This window comes from Myotis brandtii, unplaced genomic scaffold (assembly GCF_000412655.1).
Source record: "Myotis brandtii unplaced genomic scaffold, ASM41265v1 scaffold244, whole genome shotgun sequence".
In the NCBI taxonomy this organism is placed as follows: Eukaryota; Metazoa; Chordata; class Mammalia; order Chiroptera; family Vespertilionidae; genus Myotis; species Myotis brandtii.
The window spans coordinates 3,547,884-3,564,417 of NW_005359225.1; the positions used below are offsets into that span (position 1 = coordinate 3,547,884).

The 16,534-nt window shown below is 49.8% G+C and overlaps 1 protein-coding gene and 1 long non-coding RNA gene across 4 annotated transcripts in view; one reads left to right on the plus strand and one right to left on the minus strand.

Annotated features, from left to right (window-relative positions):
• PLEKHB1 (pleckstrin homology domain containing, family B (evectins) member 1) overlaps positions 1-16,510 on the minus strand; it is a 19,270-nt gene extending 2,760 nt beyond the window's left edge. The window contains exons 1-6 of one of the 3 annotated variants that reach the window (XM_014540440.1): positions 16,441-16,510; positions 13,704-13,779; positions 11,953-12,105; positions 11,722-11,824; positions 10,636-10,675; positions 6,582-6,686 (exon numbers count right to left, since the gene is read on the minus strand). In XM_014540440.1, the coding sequence (XP_014395926.1) occupies positions 6,582-6,686; positions 10,636-10,675; positions 11,722-11,824; positions 11,953-12,105; positions 13,704-13,779; positions 16,441-16,482 (519 nt within the window). In that variant the 5' untranslated portion in view covers positions 16,483-16,510. Of the gene's footprint in view, positions 1-6,581; positions 6,687-10,635; positions 10,676-11,721; positions 11,825-11,952; positions 12,106-13,703; positions 13,780-15,011; positions 15,111-16,440 lie in introns of those variants that run through there. The other 2 variants (XM_005867095.2, XM_014540441.1) reach the window with 2 other exon arrangements.
• LOC106726258 overlaps positions 15,217-16,534 on the plus strand; it is a 13,361-nt gene continuing 12,043 nt past the window's right edge. The window contains exon 1 of the long non-coding RNA XR_001362286.1: positions 15,217-15,319. This is a non-coding gene — a long non-coding RNA (uncharacterized LOC106726258). The remainder of the gene's footprint in view (positions 15,320-16,534) is intronic.

Consider the following 16,534-nt stretch of genomic DNA (forward strand, 5'->3'; position numbering starts at 1 on the left):
GAAATTCTGTTTCTTTGTTACTAATGTTGTGGCCCCGACCCATAATAAAGAAACAGAATTTCTGGAGGATGAGGCCCAGAAATCAGGATTTTAAAAAGATTCCCAGGTGATTCTAATGTGCAGCCAAGGTTGAGAACCACTGATTTAGAGAAACCCGATGAATTTCTCTACTCTCCTAGTCATGGAGAGGGAGTCCTGGCCAAGCCCCAGGCCAGGAAATAAAAAGAGGGTTGGGGAGGAAGGAATGGAATTGATCCAGTAGGGAAAGGAAGTAATTAAAGTATTATTGAGCATCCACCATGTACCAGGCCTGAGGGAGGTGTTCACAGTTACCTCCTCTGTTCCTTACCACAGTCATTATTATCTCCACATTACCACAGAGCTAGGGATGGAGGCTCAGAAAATGGCCAATGTTCTCCGGGGGGGAGGAATGCACTCCCTGCCCCCTTCTCTTCCCATTATTTTTACCAACCCCTCCAAGCCTAACTCAAAAGTCACCCACTCCAGGAAGCCCTTCTGGGCTCAGAAAGAATCCTTTCTGAGTTCTCTGTGAGCTATGCGTGTGCCTCTTATTCCTAGCCTTCCTCTGGGCCTTTCCTGCTTGCACCCCAAATGTAAGCTACCCGTAGGCAAGGACTCTGATGTGTGTCACCAGCAGGGTCTAGTGCAGTGGTTCTCAACCTGTGAGTCGCGACCCCTTTGGCGGTCAAACGACCCTTTCACAGGGGTCGCCTAAGACCATCCTGCATATCAGATATTTACATTATGATTCATAATAGTAGCAACATTACAGTTATAAAGTAGCAACGAAAATAATTTTATGGTTGGGTCACAACATGAGGAACTGTATTTAAAGGGCCAGAAGGTTGAGAACCACTGGTCTAGTGTATGCTAAGAATAAATATATGCTGAATTAAATGGTAGCTCCTAGTCCAAGCCTCTCATTTTACCTACAGAGAGCAGACCTGGAGAGGGGGCAGAATCCCCTTCTCTCCTGGCTCCTCCTTGGCCACCCTTCCACCCTATATCTCTTTCTAACTGGGCTTCACACCTGAATGGTCCAACTCCCCTTGAAATCCAGGTGTCTTAAACTCCACCCATCTCAAAGTGATTTCATCATGCTTTCATCCCCCCCAACCTGTTGTTCTGTAAATTCTTATCTCGAAATGCCACCACTATGCACTCAAACCAAGACATCATGTTGGCACCCTTGTCTTCACACACTCATCTTCCACATCATATCAGCCATCAGGTCACATGACTTTATCTTCTAAATATGCTCTTTTGTCTATCTTTTTGGCTAGTGCCAAGAGAATAAGCCATTAGTTTTGGCAACTTGGAAGCTGTGGGTGACCTTGAAAAAAATACCTTTCAGAGGAGTGATTGGGAAAAGAAGCCAGACTATAGGGAATTAAAGAATGACTGAGAGGTGAGGGATGGAACCAACATATCATGACATCTCTTTCAAGAAGTTTAGCTGTAGCCCTGGCCAGTGTTTCTCAGTGGTTAGAATGTTGGCCCATGCATCAAAGGGTCTTGGGTTTGATTCACGGTCAAGGGCACATACCTAGGTTGCAGGTTCCATCCCCGACTGGGTCAGGGTAGGTGCAGAAGGCAACCAATTGATGTGTCTCTCTCACATGAATTTTTTAACTCCTTCTTTCTCTCTTTCTCCCTCCCTCCTCCCTTCCACTCTATAAATATCAATGAATGAAGAAAAAAAAATCTTTGGGTGAGGATTAACAAAAAATAAAATATAGACTTCAAGGAGGTTAAAAAAACACAAGCTTAGCTGTAAAGGGGAGCTCTCAAATCTCCATGCCATTTCCCAATGATGGGAAGCTTGCCTTCCTCACCTTTTTTTATTCAACTACTAACTTGTCTTTCAGAGTCAACTCCAGTATTACTCTCCCTGAACCTCAGGTTCTGGTGGGCTCCCATCTGGGCACTCATTGGCCTTAGAGTTTCCTCATCACAGCAAAGCACCAGTCACTTGGTAGTGTCATTGTTTGTATCCCTGTGAGTGTGAATCTCTCTCATCAGACTTGTAAACACCCTCTCATCACCACCAAAGGCAGCCCCTGGGTCTAACCAGGCCTGATTGGAACATGGTAGGTGCCTAATATACTGAATATATCTCAAGTGAATCAAATACAGGGTCAGACTGGAACTAAGGTCATCCAATCAGTCCAGTTTCAAGTTAGGGACAATGACCAGACCCAGGGCAATGCAGGAGACTCAGACAAACAAAGCTCAGTCTCAAGTGACTTCCCTCCCTGTGCTCCTTCCCCAAGGGTGATCCAACAGGGATTTCTGGTGGGGGTGGCCAGGATTTGAGCTCCAAGCCTAGAAGGGGCTAGAGAGATCTAAGCAACTCAGATCCCGAATTTTATCGGTAGGGAAGTTGAGGTCCAGAGTGTACACCTCTGCAGCTGCACAGGAAGCCAGTGGCCCTGTCAGGCCCTGGAGAGAATGGAAAACACCACTTTGTGTCCCTGTGGGCCTCCTGTTTCTACCCTCCAGGCCTGGGAGGCTCAGAGGTAAAGTCATGTGGGTCACCTGGCAACGGAGCAGGGGATCCCCCGAGACCTCATGGACAGAAGAACCAAAGGACTTGATTCCTGGTCCTCCCCTCTCTGCAGGCCTAGACCCTTTTATGAGTGGGGGCAGGGTCATGTGACTCAGGTTATATGAAAATAGATCCCTTCCCTCAGAAAAACTGTTGTGTACTTATTGTAATATTTTAAAGATTCACAGCCTTTTTAAAAAATCCTCATCCGAGGATATTTTTTCCATTTATTTTAAATTTTTTTTTCTTTAGAGAGAGTGGATGGGAGGGATGGGGAAAGAGAGAGAGAAATATCAATGTGAGACATCAATTGGTTGCCTCCTGCACACCCCTGGCTGGGGCCAAAACAAACCTGCAACCATGCACTTGCCCTTGACCGGGAATTGATCTCAAGACCCTTTGGTCCATGGACTGACACTCCACCACTGAGCAACACTGACCAAGGTGGTTTACAATCTTTTATATCCTATTTTTTGGAATCCCCACTGTAAACAAACTTGAATTGTGGTTTGGGAATGGCGGATCCTCAGAATACTGGGCTGGAAGTCCAAGCCCTGCTACTGATGAATTAATTAAGTGACCCTGGTCAAGTTATGACCTCTCAGAGCTTCAATTTTCTCGTCTGTAAACAGGGACAGTCCTACACTGCCCACTCCTGAGCCACAGTGAGAATCCAGCAGAGCCACGTCTAAGCAACTGGCTGGTCCTAGTACTTCTGGGCTCAGTGGTTCTTGTACATTAGAATCACCAAGAGAAATTTTTAAACCAGATTTCCAAAAGCCAAACCTGTGGTATTAGAGCATCCAGAGGTAAGATCTGAACATTTCTGGGTGGTTGTTTTTTAAGTCCTTAAGCGATTCTAATGCACAACCACACTGATCACCACTGTGCTAGAAAAGGAGCTCACAGTTGACTATAAGACCACAGGTACTCTATGGCAGCTCTTTTGTCTATCTTTTTGGCTAGTGCCAAGAGATAAGCCATTAGTTTTGGCAACTTGGAAGCTGTGGGTGACCTTGAAAAAAATACCTTTCAGAGGAGTGATTGGGAAAAGAAGCCAGACTATAGGGAATTAAAGAATGACTGAGAGGTGAGGGATGGAACCAACATATCATGACATCTCTTTCAAGAAGTTTAGCTGTAGCCCTGGCCAGTGTTTCTCAGTGGTTAGAATGTTGGCCCATGCATCAAAGGGTCTTGGGTTTGATTCACGGTCAAGGGCACATACCTAGGTTGCAGGTTCCATCCCCGACTGGGTCAGGGTAGGTGCAGAAGGCAACCAATTGATGTGTCTCTCTCACATGAATTTTTTAACTCCTTCTTTCTCTCTTTCTCCCTCCCTCCTCCCTTCCACTCTATAAATATCAATGAATGAAGAAAAAAAAATCTTTGGGTGAGGATTAACAAAAAATAAAATATAGACTTCAAGGAGGTTAAAAAAACACAAGCTTAGCTGTAAAGGGGAGCTCTCAAATCTCCATGCCATTTCCCAATGATGGGAAGCTTGCCTTCCTCACCTTTTTTTATTCAACTACTAACTTGTCTTTCAGAGTCAACTCCAGTATTACTCTCCCTGAACCTCAGGTTCTGGTGGGCTCCCATCTGGGCACTCATTGGCCTTAGAGTTTCCTCATCACAGCAAAGCACCAGTCACTTGGTAGTGTCATTGTTTGTATCCCTGTGAGTGTGAATCTCTCTCATCAGACTTGTAAACACCCTCTCATCACCACCAAAGGCAGCCCCTGGGTCTAACCAGGCCTGATTGGAACATGGTAGGTGCCTAATATACTGAATATATCTCAAGTGAATCAAATACAGGGTCAGACTGGAACTAAGGTCATCCAATCAGTCCAGTTTCAAGTTAGGGACAATGACCAGACCCAGGGCAATGCAGGAGACTCAGACAAACAAAGCTCAGTCTCAAGTGACTTCCCTCCCTGTGCTCCTTCCCCAAGGGTGATCCAACAGGGATTTCTGGTGGGGGTGGCCAGGATTTGAGCTCCAAGCCTAGAAGGGGCTAGAGAGATCTAAGCAACTCAGATCCCGAATTTTATCGGTAGGGAAGTTGAGGTCCAGAGTGTACACCTCTGCAGCTGCACAGGAAGCCAGTGGCCCTGTCAGGCCCTGGAGAGAATGGAAAACACCACTTTGTGTCCCTGTGGGCCTCCTGTTTCTACCCTCCAGGCCTGGGAGGCTCAGAGGTAAAGTCATGTGGGTCACCTGGCAACGGAGCAGGGGATCCCCCGAGACCTCATGGACAGAAGAACCAAAGGACTTGATTCCTGGTCCTCCCCTCTCTGCAGGCCTAGACCCTTTTATGAGTGGGGGCAGGGTCATGTGACTCAGGTTATATGAAAATAGATCCCTTCCCTCAGAAAAACTGTTGTGTACTTATTGTAATATTTTAAAGATTCACAGCCTTTTTAAAAAATCCTCATCCGAGGATATTTTTTCCATTTATTTTAAATTTTTTTTTCTTTAGAGAGAGTGGATGGGAGGGATGGGGAAAGAGAGAGAGAAATATCAATGTGAGACATCAATTGGTTGCCTCCTGCACACCCCTGGCTGGGGCCAAAACAAACCTGCAACCATGCACTTGCCCTTGACCGGGAATTGATCTCAAGACCCTTTGGTCCATGGACTGACACTCCACCACTGAGCAACACTGACCAAGGTGGTTTACAATCTTTTATATCCTATTTTTTGGAATCCCCACTGTAAACAAACTTGAATTGTGGTTTGGGAATGGCGGATCCTCAGAATACTGGGCTGGAAGTCCAAGCCCTGCTACTGATGAATTAATTAAGTGACCCTGGTCAAGTTATGACCTCTCAGAGCTTCAATTTTCTCGTCTGTAAACAGGGACAGTCCTACACTGCCCACTCCTGAGCCACAGTGAGAATCCAGCAGAGCCACGTCTAAGCAACTGGCTGGTCCTAGTACTTCTGGGCTCAGTGGTTCTTGTACATTAGAATCACCAAGAGAAATTTTTAAACCAGATTTCCAAAAGCCAAACCTGTGGTATTAGAGCATCCAGAGGTAAGATCTGAACATTTCTGGGTGGTTGTTTTTTAAGTCCTTAAGCGATTCTAATGCACAACCACACTGGATCACCACTTGCTAGAAAAGGAGCTCACAGTTGACTATAAGACCACAGGTACTCTATGGCAGGCCCGCCCTGTGCCCTGGCTGAGCACTGGGGAGAGGATTCATCCCTAAATCCTGCATTCCAGAAACACGGGGGGTGTGCAGGGAGACAGATAGGGAATAAATGATAATATGCCATAATAGGTTTTTCACTTCTTCCTTCCTCCCTTTGTTCATTCACTTGTTTGCTCATTCAGTACACATTGCCTTGGGCCTACTTGTGCCTGACCTTGTGCACCAGGAATAAGGAGGGTCAAAATAGACTGTCTCTCCATCACTGAGTAGTCATTGACCTGCTGTATACCGAGCACTGTGCCAGGCTCCATAGGGCAGAGCTGATCAGACCAGGTCCTTGCCTTGGAGGATGTTCCAGGTCTCATGAGAGAACAAAGAGAAAGAAACAGGATGGAAACCAGGCAGAATGAAGACAGTGCTGAGCATCAGTGCAGTGGGATGTGGGAGGGAGTGACGATGCCTGGAGGCCTGGGAGTCCTCCCTGGGGAGGTGGCAGCCTTTGGAGTGGGTCTTAGAGGATAAACATCAGTTTGTCAAGTGAATATGGAAACTAAGGGTTTTCACAGCAGAGAGAACAGCATGTGCAAAGGCTGGGAAGGAAGAAAGGTCTAGAGCAGCCAGGACAGAGGGTACAGCAAAGCATTTGGAGCACAGGAGATGAGGGGCCTGTGTAGGGAAGACTAGCTCAGGCCAGATCCCGAGGCCTTGAAAGCAGGGTTGTGGTTGGTGTCCAATGGATGACGGGAGCCAAGGAATGTTTGTGAGCCAGGAAGGGATGTGACCAGGCCCAGTTTGGGAGGCACATCCTGGTGGCCAGGATGGAGGCAAGAAGGGCTAAGTCAGCACTTACCCAGATTCGCCTCTCAACATTACAGGGGCTCCACGAGCTGGTCACACACCTGACCTTGGGGCAAACCCGGCGGCTTCTGGGAGGGACGGTGGCTCCAGCTGGGGCCTGCTCAGGCCACAGAAACCCAAGAAGGGGGAGGAAGGAGTTATCAGAGGCTCTCTACATCTGGAGGGACTCAGAGTTCTTAATAGGCCCTACCAGAGCCCTCTGCCAGCTGGGCAGGGGCTGGGGTGTCTTCTTCCTCCTCACCCATGGTAAAGGGGCGAGACACCGAGGGGGGTGATTTTGCCAAAGTTACTCAGAGAAGAAGGATCAGTAGCATCTCTCCAGAATTAGCCCACCTTCACGTGTTTCGGGCTGCTGAGGCTCCCATCTCCAGGGAGGACAAAACAGCTATGACCTGCCCTTCCAGCCACCTGCCCCCTCACTGGCCCCCCAGCCTTGCCCCTGGCCCTGTGTTCCCTAGAACCCCCACCCAGAGCAGGGTATAAACCTGCAGCATGAGAAGAGATAAAGTGCAGGTCACTCCTGCATAGGTACAAGACAGGGAAGCCCCCACACACAGGCATGAACACTCAGAGACAGGCAGACACTGGTACAAAGACACAGAGACACAAACACCCCCCCTCCCTTGAGAAGCTCTGGGACAGGAGGGATGTGTGTGTGTAGAGCAGTGGGGGGTGGAGTAGAGGGTCAGAGAAGGAGGTGTGGTAAGCAGAGCAGCAGGAAGGCGGGCAGGAAGAGAAGGGTCAAGGCAGCTTCATAGAGTCACAGAGTGCAGAACGGTCAGCTCTCACCTCCTTCCTTGCGTCTCTCAGGAGGGACTGATTTGCCCTGTATAAGGGGGATTTGGAGCTCAGAGCCAGTTTAGCCCAACTGGGGTCCCTCCACCTCCATCCTACTGACCACTGCCCAGCCTCCTCACTCCTAGCTTCCTCTAATCCAGCCTTCACCCAGAAGCGTGAGTCTGCTCCCCAAAGTTTGACCACATCCCTTCCTGCTTAGTGACCTTTACTGCTCCCCACAACCCTGGGGTAAAGTTCAGTTCCTTTAACTGGACTTCAAGGCCCTTTGTGACCTAGCTCCTCAGAGGTCATCTTTCCCTCCGCACATTACGCTCCGGCCAGGCCAGACTCCTGGCCCTGATACACACGTGCGCATATACACACACATGCACATGTCACCTCCCTGCCTCTGCTCATGCAATTTCCCTCAAAATCTCACACTGACCTGGATTCCAATACAGGCTTTTTCACTGACTTAAAATTACGAGACTTTGGACACATCACTCCCTCTGAACTTCAGCTTCCCTATCTGTAAAATGGGGCTGAAAACATCACCCCCTACCAACGTTGTTGGAAGTTTAAATGATATAACCGATGTCAGGTGCTCGTCGGCATGCCCGGCTCTCAGAAGGTAGATGCCTGAGGGGGTTTCTTTGTTTTTTAATTTTATGTTTTATTAAGACCTTTTATATCTATATCAGGTCTGAAGGGGTTTCTAAATGCACCCCAGTTTTCCCTGCTACTTCCCAGGGACTGCCTCTCAAGATGAGCAGGACTCCACTGTACCACAGATAGAAGGAGCAAGCATGGAATCTGGAGACAGGCAGATGGGGGTCAAGGCAAGTTGGGCCACTGTTGAGCTAGGGGCTTTGGACAGCTCCTCAAACCCACACCTCATGAAGTTCTGTTGGCTCTACCTCTTAAACATGCCTTATCCTCGTCAGCTTGTCTCCGCCAGCAAGGCCTTAGTCCAGTCCTCCAGCCAGTCACCTGGACACTGTCCCAGCCTTCTAACTGGTCTCCAGGATCCACTTTTACCCTCTACTACCCATTTCCTACCTACCAGCCAGACTATCTTTTTAAAAATACAAATCTTGTCTGACCTATCCGTGCCATCCCTCTGCTTAAAAACTTGCAATGACTTCCTGATGCTCTTCGGAGAAACACATCCTTAACACAGCCCGCAATGCCCTGCCAACCCTCCTTCCCCACTGCCCTCTCACTCCCTGAGCTCCTGCCACCCAGCCTCCTTTTTGTTCTTCAACTTGCCAAAGTCTTAATCCCACTAGGGCAGTGGTTCTCAACCTTCTGGCCCTTTAAATACAGTTCCTCATGTTGTGACCCAACCATAAAATTATTTTCGTTGCTACTTCATAACTGTAATGTTGCTACTGTTATGAATCGTAATGTAAATATCTGATATGCAGGATGGTCTTAGGCGACCCCTGTGAAAGGGTCGTTTGACCGCCAAAGGGGTCGTGACCCACAGGTTGAGAACCGCTGCTCTAGGGCCTTTGCACATGCAATTCCCTCTTCCTGGAAAGCTGTTCCATTCACCCCACCCCATCCCTTTCACCCAGTCTATTTGTGTATACTTCAGGTCTCAGTGTAAGCCTTGTCTGAACTCCCATCTGAATCAGGCCTCCAGGGTGGTCACAAACTGAATGTACACTGCATGTCTCTATCAGAGCAGTTACCACCATTGCAATGGAACAAACAACCGTATAATTAGTTGCTTCACATCTGGCTTCCCAGTAGGCTGAGTCCAGGAGGGCAGGGCCCACATCTCCGGAGCTCACCTCTGATCCCTCGCCCTTGGCACAGTGCCTGGCATGTAGTAGAAAGTCAGTAAACGTTTGCTGTGTACATGAATGAAACTCAGTCATCATTTGCAGAGAGGACTGATGTGAGGAACAGCTGGAATTGCATCTGTACCACACCTGGCACATAATAGTTGCTCAATAAAAGACAGTTCCTTTCCCCCAGCTCACATGCCATCCCCTTCTTGGAGGCCTCTCTCCCCCTCCTCTGAGCACCAGTGAACCATCTTCTGTCCTTTCCTACTTGAGACTCAGGGCATCAGAGTCTGCACAAGTCAATCACTCACATACAGTGGCACCTCAGTTCTCAAACTTAAGTCATTCTGGAAGGCTATTCGAGAAAGTGATTTGTTCAAAAACCAAATCATTTTTTCCTATTAGAAATAATGTAAATTGAATTAATTTGTTCCAGACCCCCAGATGATTCCGTGTTTTTTTTTTTAATAATGTAGCGCTTATTTATTTTTTTAAAATGGTACAGCTACTTTATTTTTATTTTTTAAATCCTCACCCGAGGATATTTTTTCATTGATTTTTAGAGAGGGAAAGACAGAGAGAAATATCGCTTTGAGAGAGACACATCGAATGGTTGCCTCCTGCATGAGCCCCGACCAGGGCCGGAGCCAGGGAGGAGCCTGCACCTGAGGTACATGCCCTTGACGGGAATCAAACCCAGGACCCTTCAGTCCACAGGCCCATGCTTTATCCACTGAGCCAAACCGGCTAGGGCATGATTCCCTGTTTTAACCTTTCTTATATACAGTCCATGTCTAATGTACTGTTTAACCTATAAACAAACACTTCTTTTCTTACATTTATTGAACCCCTACTCGCCTTCCGTGAACCACTTGTAGCACTTTTCCAGGGGCCTTTCAGGAAGTCAGCATGTGATCTTCCCTTTTTCATCACATGTTGCTGCCTCAAAATGCTGTCACTGGCCAACTGCTTTTTGTTTATCCAAATCAACAATTTTTCTAACTCTTCAGTGGCCTGTGATCATTGTTTCTTTCACACCCCTAGCAACATTAGCACTCTTGATGGCCCCTTTATGTTTTAAAATTGTGCTAGTTGTCCATTTTGCCAGCAAAAACCAACCAACAAACAAAAAACCCACAAAAAATATTCACAGCACAATTTCCTGAGATGTTAACAATGCAAGGTTTAGCAGTAGACTCCAATTCTCTCCTTTGCTTGTGGCCTGAGAGATGCATTCTGGCATGCTGATGTATCAGCATGAAAGGGTTGTCAGGGCCAGAACTGAAGTTTTATTCAAGGACCGAGACATTTTTCCCATGAACCAAATTGTCCCAGATGGGAGTCATTTGAAAACCAAGGTTTGACTGTATATGGGAATTGAGAACTCCTGGCAGGCGGAGACCGAGTCTGAATCACCCATGATTCCATGGCAGGTAGGGGTGGGGAGGAGAGAAGGAGGGAATCGGGGCTCACCGGGGTGGAATTCGCCTCCAGCAGCGCAGTCTTCCAAGCTCTGCAAAGCAAACCCCACCACACTATGAGGGAGGGTTGGAAAAAGGGAGATGAGCCCCTACATTTTAGATTTAATTCCCTCACCCAGACTCTTGCCCCACTTTGGGGGGGGAGGGTAAGATCCTTTGAACATACAAAGGTGACCCCCTCCCCTGCCCCAGTCACATGGACAGAGCCCTCAGTTGAGCTGGAACCTCGTAATTCATTCGTAGTCCATAGTTTTTACCCTTTAGAAGGTCCAGTTTCCCCATGTAGACAACAGACAACTGGGCCTGGGGGTCTCTTCAGGGCCTTCAGATTCTGACATGCCTAGGCTGGTTCTCTAGCTGCAGTGCCCTCCTCCCACATCCAAAACCTACAAACAGTTCCCCAACACTCTGACCCCAGAGCCCTGGAAAGGCCCAGTGGACACAGGACAATTGGGCTTTTGTTGGTTGCCATGGCACCTGTCGGGTGGACAAGGCAGCTCTGTGCTTTGTCTACCCAGAGCTCAGCTTCCCCCACTCCCACACACCCCATCTCATTTACTCTCCTACAATGCAAAGGCCACCTGACCCTCTGCCAGAGGGTAGGAAGGGAAAGAATGTGTGAGCAGCCGGTGCCTGAAGATACACCCAGACTCACAGTGAGGACCTGAGTCTGACACTGGGGGCCCCATGGTATGGCAGGCTGCCTCTGTTAGGCAGGTCAGGGTCTGCTCCTCAGATCAGTCTCCAACCAGGACATCATCTCAGAAGGAGGGTCCTTTGAGGATGCCACAGGGCTCTGCTCCTTTGTATCACTCCTAAGCGAGGGCTCACCTCAGAGACTGCGAAAGACCTGACTCTGAATCATCAGGGGCCACACACTTGAGGCAGGTGTGCACACTCCTCCCCCAACAGTCCAACGGGGTTCCTTACCAATCACCATGGGCCATCAAATCCACTCCTCCAGCCCCCACCAACCTGACTGGTCTGTCTGTCCCCTCTTCCTAATGTCCCAACGAGGAGCAGGCATCTGATCACACTCCCTAGGATACCATCCCATCCTCTCCTGGGAGCAACTCACATGGCGTCATCCTGAGTCTCCGCACACAGGTGCAGGCGGGAGCCTTCCCGTAGACTCACAGTCAGCAGCCCATCTCGGCTCCGGCCCTCTGGGGGCTGCACATCTAAAGGCAGACACACAGATAAGGGGTCCCCATGGGGCACAGCCCCTTGCAATGCATGTGTTCTCGGACAGACATGATGGGAGGGCCGTACCCATAGTCACAGTGCCCGAAAGGAAAGGGCTTCTCACCCTGGCACTCTTGGCCGATCTTTATGTTGCGAACATTGGAGCGGATAAGCACACGGTCCTCCTCGTCCTGCGCATTCTCATCATGGTAGTAGCCCAGGGTCCCATCCAGCCACAGAGCAAACCAGTTCCGTTTCCAGCGGCGAAGGATCGAGCCTGTGAGATATTCCAGACCCGCCAGGCAGGCTGATCGCAGGGCCTGCTGGGGGCCAGAGCCCTGGATGGGCTCCCTGAGTCCCCTGGCCCCAGACCCTCGGAGTTGCAACCACCCTTGTCTATCCCCTGAAATGACGACAGGTCCTCTTTCTGTCTTGCTCACCCATTGCCTCCCATTAGGCCTAACACATGGCAGGGGCTCCATAAACATTTTGAATGGCAGATGAGTGATCTGATTCCTCCCTTGAGGGCTTCCAAGGCTAATCCCCCAAGTCTCTTTAAAGGCAAAGACTTCTCCCTACCATAAGCCTCTGTCTTAGCTCTTATCTCTTACTTGTGTGATGGTCATTCATGTAGTGTCTGCCTCTTCCATCAGATGGGGGCGGGGGGAGGCAGGGTCCACAGCTGGACCTGGACTCAGTGTTTCCTGAACCAAATGACTGAAAATAGGTCATGGAGGGGATTAGGGGGCTCCTAGCCCAGAGGAGCTCTTCCTAAGATCATGACTCTGATCAGAGCGTGGGTCTGGAAGCTGAGCCCTAGCTCCAGACATTTTGTGATTGTCAATCTTAACTGAAAGGGCAAAGACATAAGAGAGCTTCTCAGAGCCTTATGGGTTCCAAAGCACAGGCGCATTTTTCATTTTGTTCTGAGCCTTGTTACGTGGCCAGCCATGGGCTGGGGTGGTGTGGACACACAGAGGATCGAAGCCAGTCTCTGCCCTTGAAGAGCTCACAGTCTGGGGCCTGCATGGGGTGGAGGGTGGGGGGAGGTGACACCCACAGGTAAAGACAGTTATAGGGAGATCGATGCTATAATAGGTGTGGATGAGGCACTGGGGATCAGAGAGGTGAGCCTCTAACCCAGTTTGGTGTTGCAGCACGGGCTGGGGTGGGGGTTAGAGGAAAAGTGAGAGAAGGCTCCTCACAGGAGGGGACATCTGAGCTGGGTCTTGAAGAATAAGTAGAAGTTTGCCAGGCAGTCAGGAATAGGAAGGACATTCCAGGCACAGGGAGAAGCATGGACAAAGGTGGGGAGGATAAAAAGGGCCTGGTTGCTCCGGCCACGTGGCTCAGTTGGCTGAGTGTCATCCTGTGCACCCAAAGGTCACCAGTTCAATTCCTGGGGTTCTGGGTTCCATCCAGGGTGGGATGTGTACGGGAGGCAACTGATCGATGTTTTTCACATCAATGTCTGTCTCTGTTTCTCTCTCTCTTCCTCTCCCTTCCTCTCTCTCTCTAATCCAGCGGCTCTCAACCTGTGGGTCGTGACCATCGGAAAACACATATAGCATATCAGATATTTACATTACGATTCATAACAGTAGCAAAATTACAGTTATGAAGTAGCAACGAAAATAATTTTATGGTTGGGGGTCACCACAACATGAGGAACTGTATTAAAGGGTCGCAGCATTAGGAAGGTTGAGAACCACTGCTAGTAATCAATAAAAAACATATATGTATATATTCTTTTAATTATTATTATTATTTTTTTAAAGGGCCTGATTTCTTGGGAGAAGGGTTCACTGTGGCAGGCCCAATAAGCCACTTTCCTCACTCCTTCCCCTGCACAAGGCTTGGCCCAGGGTCACTCACTCTGTCTCCACAGCCAGCCACCCCTCACCAGGGCCATTTCTTCAAAAGGACTTCCCAGGACGGAGTCAGGCGGGACCTGTCAGAGGAGCCACAAGACACACAGGCCTCATCAGCAGTTCCAGAGCAGCTCCGGGGAGAGAAGCCCCCAGCCCTGTCCTCCCTCGGGGAACCACCCAGGGAACAGGGAAGGTTTAAAGGAGTGTCAGTAAACAAACAAGGCAAGCCTGCCTTTCTCCTCCCCACTCTGCTCCCCACTCTGCTCCAGGCAGAGAATGGCAGCACTGTCCTGTGGGGTCAGCGGAGCAGCCACCACTGTGCTGGGGTGGGGGTGGGGTCAGGAGTCTGGATTCCAATCTGAGTTCCATAACCCTGGCCAGGTCCCCTGTTCCTGGCCTTTCTTTCTAGACCCGTAGAGGTGTGACTGGGAGGCAGGTAGAGGTTGGAGTGAGTAACTCATAAAATGTTAGAAACCCTGGGATTCTGAAAGGCTGGCAGCACAGAATATTAGAATCACAGCAACAAACGAGGGACCTTCGTAATAAGAAAAGCCTCCTCACACTTGAACCTCATCTGAGCCGTTCACAAAGCGCATAAAATAATGGTTCCACAGCAGCTGGCTGACTGCGCACTGTGCCAGGCACACGTCTCAGTGCTTTCGTCTATTACCTTATAGAAGTCTCACCACGAACCTTGTTACACCCAGGACACTGGGGCAGGGAGAGGTCGTCATTTGTGCAGACCCACTTGACTAGTAAGCAATGGAGCCAGGACTCACACCCAGCAGTCCTAGCTTCTAACCATTATACCAGCAGGAGCTTTTAAAACTCCAGATGCCCAGGTCATACTCAATTAAAAACTAATTCAGAATGTCTGGGGGTGGGAAGCAAGCACTGATAGTCTTTAAAAGATCCCTAGCCGACTCAACGTGCAGCAAAGTTTGGGAACCACTGCACATACTATACCACCTTACCTTGTCCCAACTGTAACTGTTAGACGAGTAGGATATTTACTCCTCTATTTTGCAGATCCACAAACGGAGCGATAAATACATTGACTTGTTCATGTACGTGATGGAACTTGGGTTGGAATCTAGGTGTACTCTATTCCTAAGGGCAACTTACCTGAGATCAGGTGCCTCTGCCCCTCCCCCACTTGCTGCGTAGCAAGGGCTGGCACACCTGGGCTGGCAGGCCCGGCCTTGTCCCTGCTTCTCCTGCCGCTCCCTCCCACCTCCAAGCCCTGACACAGGTAAGACAAGAGGGCCAGGTGCAAGCAAACTCCCTCTCCAGCCTCCCCCGATGCACCCACCTGTCTACACCTGTTGCAGGATGCTGCTGCCAAGACAGCCGCTACTGGATGCTGCTGCCACCCAACCCGCTGCGCCTGCGCTGTGTGCGCCCCAGAGCTACTGGGGCAGATCACTCTCCAGACCACGCCCGGCCCGGGACTCGCTGCCCCTGAGCCCCGCCCTCCGGCCCCGCCTTACCCCCTGGGAGGGGGCGTGGCGTGGAGAGCCGTGCTATCACAAGGCCTTCTGGGACTTGTAGTCTGCGGCTCTGGAACCCAGCAGTGCGCAACCGCCCCTGGGTGGTGCCCTATTCTGACCCGGAGCACAGGTGAGAGGCCGCACCTGCGATTTTGTTTTGCTGTTTGTTCACTTATTTATCATGAAATACCTTTTTCTAAGAATCTTGAACTCATTTTCTAGGGGGAAAAAAAAAAGGTAAAGCTGCAAGGAGAAGCCAGGCTCCTGGTTTTACCATGTTTTCTCAATATTCAGTTTGTACCTGGCACTACACTGGGCACTGGTGGAGGATGCGAAGAGGCATCCGACAAGGCCCTTCTCTTTCCCAGCTTCCAGTCTGGCTGGGGAGACAACGTGAACACACAATGAGGGTGTGACTTAACAATGGGGAGGAAGAGCCTGGCTTTGCCCAAGACGTTCGGCAAGGATTCCCAGAGGAGGCCGAGAAGGGTTTTGAAGGATGAGAAGGAAACCTAGGAGACTCATGTGCACACTAACCAAGGAAGTTTAAAAGAGTGCGGCAGGCACACCAGAGTGGCTCAGTGGGATGAGCTTCCTCCTGTGCACGGAAAGGTTGCGGGTTCGATTTCCCGTTGGGGCACATACCTGGGTTGAGGGTTCGATCCCCAGTTGGGGCACATAGTGAAAGCTCACATAGTGAAGGCAACCGATGGATGTTTCCTCCCCCCCCCCCCCCCCTCTCTCTAAGCATGTCCTTGGATGAGGATTAAAAAAGAGTGTCCAGCATTTAGCTGCGTTTGGCAAGTAGAGTGCAGGGGTGTGGAGGGCATGGGGAGTGGTAGCCGATGAAGCTGCAGGGGTTGCAAGGATATAACACGAAGGCATTGGATGATAGGCTCAAGGGCTTGGATGTTATGACATAGTGACTGGAGCTAGAGGTTGGGGGTTTCAAGATGAGGAGTTGGGAGGGAGGAGTTCTGGATGGGAAAGGCACCTGTAGGATAGTCAACAATGGATTGAAGGGGACCCAACTGGGGAAAGAAGACTTTCTGTATCTACCACCTCAGACTGCCCTTCCAGGATCATTTCCTTGACTAGCTCAGCCACAAACCCCCACCTACAAGCAACACCAAGATGCCATTCAGAGGACAAGGCCTGTCAGGGCCTGAGAGGCTCCTGGTCTGATCCCCTGTTTGAAAAGGGCACCCACCCTGCCAGTGGGCCCTTCCTCCTATCCCAGAGACTTCTTACCGGGGCTGCAGGGCTCATGTTCCTTGCGGGCCAGAGCAGCATTTCCCAGAAGGCTCCTCCCAAGGCGGGGGGGGGGGGGGGGGGGTTTCCCGGG